Here is a 9,879-nt window from a genome sequence, read left to right as displayed (position 1 = left end):
ATGCACCGTGGACGCTCAGTGGATGTTAGGTGAAGCAGGGAATGTGCGCATGCTGGGTACTGTTTTAAGCCTTTTCCAACGTTCAGTCAACAAATACTGTCCGCGAAAACCCGGGTCTGTTCTCATCAGCAGAGCCAGGAGACAGGGCTTTTACAGTCCCTCTTTTACAGAAGCGGAAACTCAGGCTCGGGGGTTACCTGACTTGCCCAAGTTCACCGCTAGAAAGTAGCCGAGTCGGTATTTGAACCTCGATCTCAACCCGGGGCGCACTTTTATCCCCTCCGCAGCACCCAACCTTCCGGGTTCCCAGGACCGCTGCTGGGCCACTCTAGGGTATCTGGGTTTTTCTTACAAGATTACTCACCCGGGGCGGGCCCACAAAGCGCACTGGCGGGGCGTAGCGGGCTGGGCTGGGGGTAGGGGGGATGGGGGAAGGCGCAGGGGCCGGGCCTAGGGCCTGACAGGCGAGAGGCGGGCTCCGCAGTCCTGGAGAAATGGGCCGGGAATGCGTCTTGACAGGCAGTGTGAAGGACACGGCTCAAGCCTAGAAAGGGGAGGAGCCTGACTGGGCTTGGGTTTCCCGGTTGGCGGGCTTGACAGACAGTAAGGGGAGCCGGATTCCGGGCCTGCAGAGGGCGAGGCTTGTGCTTGACAGGCAGGGTCAGGCCGGCGTTTGATAGGCAGGGGACGGGCCCTGGAGACTGGCAGGCCAATCGGCACGCGGGGTCGGGGCCTGCGCCAGCGCCATCCGACCGAGGCTCCAGCGGTGCTTCACAGTCTGGCTCAGGCGCCTCCCGTCGCGGTGTAGCCTCTGCTCCGTCCGCCTCTGCTCCTGCTCGGCGTCCGGGTCCCCTGTCCGCAGCCATGAACGCGCTCCTCCCAAGTCGCGCCCGCTGTGTTCTAGATTAGTCCCTGCTGCCGTCCCCGGACTGCCTGCACCATGGAGTCGCCCGCCTCGAGCCAACCTACCAGCATACCCCAGTCCAAAGGTAGGAGCAACCCACCGTGACTGCGGCTTAACCCCCGCGCCCAATTTGGGCCCAGGCTGCGAACCCTGACCTTTGCGTGATCCTACCCCAGCCCGTTCCGGACCCAGATGCACGCTGGCCAAGAAACCCACCCTATTCGGATCTGGGTCCCAGCCTGGGACTTCACCCGGATTACCGATTTAGGCCTTGGAACTGCACCCAGGCCCGAACTTAGGCTAGGATCTCGTTCTGATCACCCCGCGCCAGGTCAGGAACCTCACTCTGACCTTCTCATTTAGGCCTGAATTGCACCCTGGACAGGAACTCTCCCAGTCTGGGTTCCTCAGCTGGACCCAGGTGGGATTCACCCTGATCCTGCACCCTTCCACACAGGGGTCGCAGGGCAGTGACCATGCTGGGATTTGACTGACTCTCTGTTTGGGCCCCAGCGGTGCTCTGCTGCTGGGGACCTCATTGTAACCTACTCACCCTGCCCTGTGGGTTGTCCTGGTTACACTCTATCTCAGAACTCCCTGTCCTCTCCCCCAACTCTCCCCATCCTTGTAGGCCCCACATTGCCCTATCCTTGGCTGTCCTGCATTCCATCCTGCAGCTCAGTCCCCTGGGAACTTCTCTTGGCCTCCAACCCCACCCTAATGCACAGGCCCCTCTCCATGGGTTCCTTCTTGTCATGACTTGCATGCTTCTCTCCGCACTTGGGGACCTCACCCTGCCGCCCCTACCCCAGTGTTTCCAGAGTCAATTGCTACCAGGTCTGCCCCTGGGTCCTGGGCCAGCTGCCAGACCAGGGTGCTGGCTGTGTAATGGGCTTATTCTTGCCTTCTCCAAGTATCCGGCCTTCCTGGAAATTTTTGTGAGGTGGCGGCTGCGGTGGCAGCCGGATTTGTCATGCGGAGGGGGAAGGATGAGACTTGGAGGGTGGAAGGGGGATTTTTTTGCAGGAAGAGGAAAGGATGTTTTTGGCATGTCAGTGTCTCAGCAGGCTGGATTGTGCGAGAGATTTCCAAATCGGACATAGCTGTAATGAGTGGACTGCCTCACCCCAGCAGCAGGAGTGTCACTGGTCCTCAGTTTCCTTATCTATAAAATGGAAATCATCGCATCTATTTTCTGTGGACTCGAGTATAATGTGAGACAGTGAATACTAAAGAGTTTTAAGCGTAGGTGGTGAGATGAAGACCTCAGCATAGTGCCTGGTGCATAGTAGGTGCTTAGGAAGGGAAGGTTGCTGTGCAGGCCTGTTATTGTTACCATTTTTCTTTCTGGAAAGGGCTCAGCCACGTGGGGTCAGGGCCTTGCCTCTGCTTGGGTTGCAGCTGCAGAGTTGGGGGGGAGGTAACAGCTGGTATTTAGTGGGTCCCTAATTAAGGGTTGTTCCTCTTTTTCTCTGGAGGGACCCAGGCAGTAGGAAGGTATGTGGGATTCTGTGGTGGCTGTGAGCCAGGGCCCAGCTAGCTGGTGGGCAGGGCAGATACGTCTTACATAAGTGGGAGGTCGGATCCCTGACCATTGCCCAATCACTGTGAGTAACTCAGGAGGCACTCGATGGGGGGAGGTGGCTGGGGAGAACTTGTGTCGCACAGACCTTGTAGAGCTTGAGAACCAGGAAATCATAGCTCTACTCTGGAGAAGTGGGAAATCAGACACTTCTTTTCTTAAGCTTAGAGTCTAGGCCTGGCTTGGTTAGTGCAGTGGAACTTAGGGCAGATCCCTCAATCTCTCTGGGCCACAATGTTTTCATGGGCGGAAGGAAGAGGTTGGAAGCAGTCTTTGTTGTTGAATGTCCTTTCAGCTCTTCCAGGCAGGGAATGCCTCATCAAAATAAAAGTTTAAGTTGCAGGATTGTGAAGGGAGAGGGGGCATGGGTGTTAAAGGAAAAAGCATTTTGAGGAGACACTGCTTGGTCCCCTTATGCTGTGTGACTTGAATTCTGGCATTGCCCTCTCTGAGCCTCTCTGCAGAGAAAGGACCAGGATGAACTTCTGGTTTGTGAGTTCAGGTAACAGATAATGTTGGATGGGTTGGATGGAGGGTTAGGGGCCTCCCCAAGGCCCAGAGACTCTGTCAGCCTCTTTGGAGTCTGTAAAAGGATATGGTGGCAGAGCCACAATGCCCCCTCAGCAAACATTGCAAGAGCTCCCACCTACCAAGCTTTTTTGCCCCATGTACCATGAACTCTTCATTTATTCCTCACAGATGAGGAAACTGAGGCTCAGGTATTTAGTGCCTTGCCTGAGGTCACATAGCTGTGACAGATGGAGCTAGGGTTCTACCTAGGACTATGTATCTTCAAAGACTTCTCCAGTGCACCTCTATTCCTGTGTTGGATGCTTGAGCTGATCTGGTGGGGCACTCCCCTCCCCCCATTATACCTGTATCCAGCAGGTATCTCCTCTAGTCTATGCCCAGCCTGAAGGACAGACTAAGCTAGAGGTGATGCCTCTCATGTGCACAGCCCTTTTACAGTTGGTACATTTTATACTCACTGCAGCCCCACCCATTTGACAGATGGCAAAACCAAGGTCAGACCAGGGTACAGGGTGGCTGGACTGAATTCACAGAGCTAGGTGCTCACCAGTGCTCTCCCCATCCTGGGCACGGGGCCCCAGTATTATGCTCCTCTCTGATTCCTAAGAGGAATTTGAACAAAGCAGGGTATGGTTTACATTTGGCCTTAAGGGAACTTTATGTTTGAACTTCTTGCCTTGCAGTGGGTACCATGCCTCATCCTCCATGCCACCAGCCTGGGGAGTTTTCTGTGAGTGCTCTAGGCTCCAGGGCCCAGAGTCTTGCTGGCTTTCCCTGGCCTTCTTGCCTATGTGCCATCTTTGGCTAGGGTCAGAGGCTAAGGGGAGCTGGCACTGGGGCCAGGAGGCGGCGGGGAGGGGGGCACATTTGGTCCTGCATGGTCTAGGTCTGCTGCCTCAAGCCACATTCGTCTTTGGGGGTGCCACCGCTCCTGCTTCACTGTGACTGCTGCCCATGTGGGCACTTTATGATTGATCTTTATGCTGCTCCCAGGAGCCAGATAGGACACTGAGGCTGAAAAGAGCACTGTCTGTGTGCTGGCCTTGCTGGCCATGGCTGATGCCCTACCTCCACACCCCCCACCTGTCCTGTTCCTTCCCAGCTGTTGGAGGGTGGCACCTTGGGGACTTCCCCCACCCCTGGCATGACACACAGGAAATTATCAGCCAGCCTGTAGCTTGGGGCCTGAAGGGATCAGAGTTCTCAGTTGTCTGTGTGTGGAGAGAGCCAGGGCAGCAGAAGGTTTCCGGTGGGTGACTCAGCCAGCACTGGTGCTGACTCACCTGCTGGGCATGTCAGCCAGCTGGCTGCTGCTGCTTAAAGGGGTTATGGCCTGCTGGCTGGTGTGTAAGAAAGGAACTGTGAGCTCTGGCCTCACAGGCCATCATATGGCCTTGAGTTGGGCACTGGACGTGGTCCCCTTCCTGCACCTCAGACTGGGCTGGGACCCCCGGGTAGGCCCTCCTGTGCCTGTATCCACCTCACCCAGGAACTTCTTCTGTTAGGCAAGGGCCCTGCTTCCTCTTGCTTGAAGAGCAGGAGCAGATGGTGGTGCCTGTTCACCGTCTTTGGTACAGGGGCTCCTCAGGCTCATATGTGCTGTTGGTGGTTCTGGGAGGCTGAGGAGCATAGGTGGTGCAGTATTAGCCTGCGCTTGGGAAGACAGGAGCATGGAAAGCTGAAGACTGCCTTCAAATCCCAGCTTAGCCCCTTTTGTTGTGTGACATGGGACAAGTCATGTGTATGGTACATTAACTACACTCTTAATGATTTCAATCTCCTGGGCGTGGCTCACCTTTTGGATGAGAGGCCTCGGTTTCCTTATCTGAAGAATTGGAATGGGGACCCCACCTGCCTGTCTTGCTGGCAGCCACAAGGATGGATGTAGACAAACTCTTTCCACTCTTGCTAAGCATCAGGTACTCGGCACAGCAAGACTGCCCTCTGCCCACCTCTGCCCACCTCTGCCCACAAAGAACCTGGTGAGACAGGAAGTGGGGGTGGAGCTTGAGCTTGAGCGGTGGGGGTGGATGGGCCTGCATTCGAATTTTGACTCGCTCACTGCTTTGAAACTTCCTTACATGCCCTCTCTGACCCTAAGTCTCCTCTTTTGTAAAGTGGGAGTACATATCCCTCCCTTGCAGGGTGGTAGTAAAGACTGGGGATAGTGTTTGTCAAACAAATGACATTTGTTATTATTTTCTTATTGCTATGGTCATGGCGGTTGTTCATCGGTGGATGAATAAACAGGACTGGGACCTCTGATGATGGACTTGTAAGCTCTGTAACACGAGGATTCTCTGGCTGCAGGGTCCTGTAATGCCAGCCAGAATGTACCAGGCTGTTTACCCAGTGGTCCTCGAGCTGGAGCTAGGGGGCTCCCATTGTCTCTTGAGCCTTCCTGCAGAGGACCGGGTGCTACAGGTCTGCATCCCCTGAAGTATGGGGAGGTGTGAAATGAGGAATCAGGAGGATGGAGCCTCTTAGGCAAGCCCCTCAGTTGGTAGAACTTCATGCATGCCAGGCCTGGTGTGGCTGCAGGGATGTAGGAGTGAGTGAAGAGTACCTCGACTCAAAGAGCTACACTTGGGGAACAGAAAGAAGCCTTGGCAATAGTGGTTCTAACAGTCCAGACCCAAAGCCAGGTGTGCCAGTGGACAGCGGGTTCGACCTGAGGGATGTAGGGCCTTAGCAACCATGGGCAGATCTCAGGAGGGGTACCTTGTCACCATTTGGTCCAGAGGAAGAACACTGGAGAGCAGCACAGAAGATGCCACACAGACAGAGCCCCATCCGGCTGGACGGGGTGATGAGACAGGCCTGTGGAGCTCCCAGTGGTGAGGCTCATATAGCCTCTTGGCATTGCCCACATAAGTCAGGCCTGCTCGCCTAGCTGCTTCTGTCAGTGCTTCCCCCAGCAGTGGCCATGGAAACCCCAAAAAGTTTCATGTAAAGGGCGCGAAAAGCAGACAGGGCTGGGCAATGGCAGTGGCAGCCTGGTAGGCCCCTGTGCAGCTCATAGACACCAAGTTGGGGCCAGAAACCGAGTCCAGAGAGTGTCATCAGCCTCACCCTGAAGCAGCTTTCCTCCCCACCACCCCTGGCCCTGGGCACAGGTTTCTGTCACCTTCTCCCTGCCTTGAGTATCTCTCTCTCTGGGCCGTCGTGACTAAGCTGGCATCCCAAGGGGCTGCCCTGCCTTCTCTGCCCCTTTCCCAGCTGGCACGCTGCCCTGTAGTGGCTCTGTACCTACCTTCTTCCCATGTCTGGACAGGGCCTGCATCCTGCTGTGCTGACACCTCCCGGCTGAGCCCCACCCTGGCAGATGGGTTTTCCATTCCTTTTTAATTTTTTAATTGTAAATATATCTCAAATACCAAAGGAATGTATAGAATGTATCTCTGTACTTTAAAGAATAAAAATGAAGTGAATTCTGTGTATCCAATGCTCAGTTAAAGAAATGAAACATTACTGTGTCCCTGAAGTCCCCCTGGAATCGCATCTCCCTAACAACTGTCCTGACTTCTTGTATTAGTCATTTCTTTATTTTTATTATATTTATTTAATTTAAATGTTTTTTTTTAAATTATTTTTTGAGGATTTTTATACAAGTTTATTTGAGCCAAACTGACAATATGTGCCAGGGAGTAAGATCTCAAATGCTCCCTTTTTATTTTTTTAAACAAAACTTAACTAACTTACAAGTGGTATGTTTAAGCCCGCTGTCCTACGGAATCCCTACCATGGCCAGCGTCCGTACCATGGTGCATGGGGCTAGCACTGCTGTGTGGTGACGGGGAGAGTCTGGAGCCAGCCAGTCTGGTTTCGGACGGTTTCCACCACGCACGAGCTGCGTCGCCTCAGTTCCCTCATCTGTATTGTGGGGATGAGACTAGAACCTAAATTGCAGGTTTGCTACGAGGATGCAGTGGGTTAATATAGGGAAGTGGTAAGTACGGGGGCTGCTTCAGAGTCTGTGTATCTGAGTGTTTGCAGCTGTTCTTGTTGTGGCTTTAGGGCAGGGGTTCCCAACACCTGGGCTACAGACCAATACCGGTCCGTGGCCTGTTACGAACTGGGCCACACAGCAGGAGCTGAGTGGCGGGCGAGCGAGTAAAGTTTCATCTGTATTTGTAGCTGCTCCCCAGCGCTAGCATCACCACCTCAGCTCCACCTCAGATTATCAGTCATTAGATTCTCATAGGAGCACTGGCCCCTGGTACCAAAAAGGTTGGAGACCACTGCTTTAGGTGAATTCTACATTCCCAAGGCCAAATTGCGTCATGCTCTGCCAGTGCAGCTGTACTGACAGCTCTGACTTTCTTCACCTATATCACTGTGCTAAATGGCACCAGCTTCAGAGGTTTGTCCTAAGGATTATTAGTAGGTGTGAAGTGACAAGCAAAGGGACTTAGATGCCAGTGGAGGTGTTTGGGCACAATTAGGAAGTAAATAGGGAGCTGAGGAGCATTGCTGTGAACCCAGTAAGTAGGTGCACTTCATCAGTGTTGGTGGTCTGTGGCTGCTGAGGCTTGGATGAAAGGACTGTCCAAGACTTCAGTGGACGTAGGGGCTGGAGAATGTTCCCTGCCTTCTTTATGCTTTTACAAGTCTGTGACTTAGCCTCCTGGTCTACCCCAAACCCTCCTGCTATACTGGCACAGCTTACTCACCACAGGTTACCTGGGGCAGACCCTAGGATGGCATGGATGGACCTGTGATAGTTGAGCCTGAGAGGACTTCCAGGTGGGAGGGGCTGGTTCTAGGCCTGCTCTGCCCCAACTTCCTTTGTGACCTCCTGAGCCTCAGTGTTCTCATCTGACCTAAGGGAGTAAAAACACCCACCTCTCAGGCTGCTGTTGAGGGTGAGAAGCAATGAGACCTGTCAAGTCTAGAGATATGATAGGTGCCCAATCAGTGCTGAATTTGCACTTGAGCTATGTATTAGTGTTTTTACCACCAAGAATACCTTTTAGGTATTTCTCCCCCATTGACTCCATGTTTTGTAAGATTTTGTTTTGATACTAATGATAATAAAAAGAAGAATGGCATTTGTTAAGGAAAGGTACCTCTGCAGTTTTGCCTGAGCAGAAGCATGGGGCCCATCAGTGCCCTTGGGTGGGCTGGGGTGGCCTGGGTGATCTCACTGGCCCCACCTGGAGACCTGTGGGAACGCATCCCACAAGCCCAAGTACCAGGAGGGCCCCATTTCCCTTAGGCTATGAGACGGTTGGGTGGCACTCAGGGAACATCCCTCTTCCGTCACAGCCGCTTGAAGCCTAGAACTTGGGCTCTACAGTGTAGGGATCCTTACCTTTGGTGGCTCACCTTGTCAACTGAGGGCTCATTCTGCTATTTGGGGGCTCACCCTGCCCTCTGGGGGCTTGCCCTGCAGTCTGAGGACCCACCTAACTGGAGACCTTTGGGCCAGGGCAGCCACAAATCCAACCTGTTTTGGGCCAGGCATTTTTTGTGCAGGATCTCATTTACCTCTCATGATTACCCAACAATGTGCATGTGTTTCTGTCACTGAGTTTTATGAGTATGCAGGCCTAGAGTAGGGGATCGACTTGACCGAGGTCACTCAGGTCTGTCATGGGAGCTCGGCTTACCGACCCCTGACCTGTGCTCATTCTCTTCGGGAGATCAATGTCACTGCACTCCTGAGAACATCAAGGGAGAAAACTGAGGCTCAGAGAGGAGGTGTGGCTTACGCGTGGTCATATAGTAAGTAGTTCAAGTGCCATGATGCCAGAGCCTGTCCTTCCACACTTATTTTCTGTTGGCCTCTGCCAGAGTGGCTTGGGGGATGCTTTCATGGCTGCAGCTGAGGTGTTGGGAGCTAGGATCTGGTGGCCCCAGGAGAAGCACTGTCCTAGGAGCTGGGGGCCTGAATTCAAGTTCTGGCTTTGCTGCTGCCCTGGCGTGTGACCCTGGGCTTGTCCCCAGGCCTCTGGTCCAGTGTCTTCACTGGACAGTCTCCAAGGCACCATCCAGTTCTGAGTAGACGCTGCTGCTAGGAGCCCCTGAGAAGGGATGCCAGTGAGCCTAGCTGCCCCCTTTAGATGGAGGAGGACACCAAGTCCCATATCCACAGCAGCCCAGGACACAGGGTTTAAATAGGGCTTCTTCTTTTTTTACTATTTTAAATTACTTACGTTTCAGTAGCTGGTACTGCATGTGGTTAGGAATCATAAAGGTACAAAGAGGCAGTTTCTTGCTTCTCCTGATGTCCTCTGTGAAGAAACCAGTGTTTTTCCTCTGTCACAGATTTTGCTCTGTACCTTCTGCTCTAATGTGCCTGGTACTTGACTCCCTGTCACCACATAGAGAGTACTTGCCCTGCTGTCCTGCAGAGGGGTCCACTGGACTCTTGCCACTTCTTCATTCTAGAGCTTTCCATGGCTGCCTCATCTCCAAGTTAGTCTCTCAGCTTAAATCCCACCTCCGAGAGGATCCTGTACCCTGCTTCCTTTCTCTTCAAGAGCTTTTAGCATGCTTGAAATTCTGTGTAAATGGTATGTACACTGGCTTTCTTTGTTAGTTCGTTGTTTTGTGGCCAGATGTTTTTTTAGGGCCGGATTTATTTTTTTAGGGCTGGATTAGGTTGTAGGGGCTGGGTGTACATTGGTGGGTTATGGGGTAGCATCTCTGGCCTCTACCCACTAGATGCCAGTAGCATCCCTCAAGTTGTGACAATCAGAATGTTCACAGACATTGTCGACATTGCCATATGTCTTTGGTTGGGGCATAGTCCGAGGAGTCCAGATCCCCTCTCTGCTCATTGCAGAAAGGTGGGCGCCATGAGGTGGGCAGGCACAGAATCCTCCCTATGTGCTTTGCAGATGAGAAAGGCTCCGAG

At 53.3% G+C, this 9,879-nt stretch overlaps 1 protein-coding gene across 1 annotated transcript in view; it reads left to right on the top strand.

The window, feature by feature from the left end:
- Positions 1-762: 762 nt before the first annotated feature.
- Positions 763-9,879, top strand: part of MAP2K3 (mitogen-activated protein kinase kinase 3) — a 28,093-nt gene continuing 18,976 nt past the window's right edge. The window contains exon 1 of the mRNA XM_016137608.2: positions 763-989. Coding sequence (XP_015993094.1) covers positions 941-989 — 49 coding nt within the window. The 5' untranslated portion in view covers positions 763-940. The remainder of the gene's footprint in view (positions 990-9,879) is intronic.

This window comes from Rousettus aegyptiacus, unplaced genomic scaffold (assembly GCF_014176215.1).
Source record: "Rousettus aegyptiacus isolate mRouAeg1 unplaced genomic scaffold, mRouAeg1.p scaffold_m13_p_6, whole genome shotgun sequence".
In the NCBI taxonomy this organism is placed as follows: Eukaryota; Metazoa; Chordata; class Mammalia; order Chiroptera; family Pteropodidae; genus Rousettus; species Rousettus aegyptiacus.
This window is presented reverse-complemented; position numbering and strand designations above follow the sequence as displayed.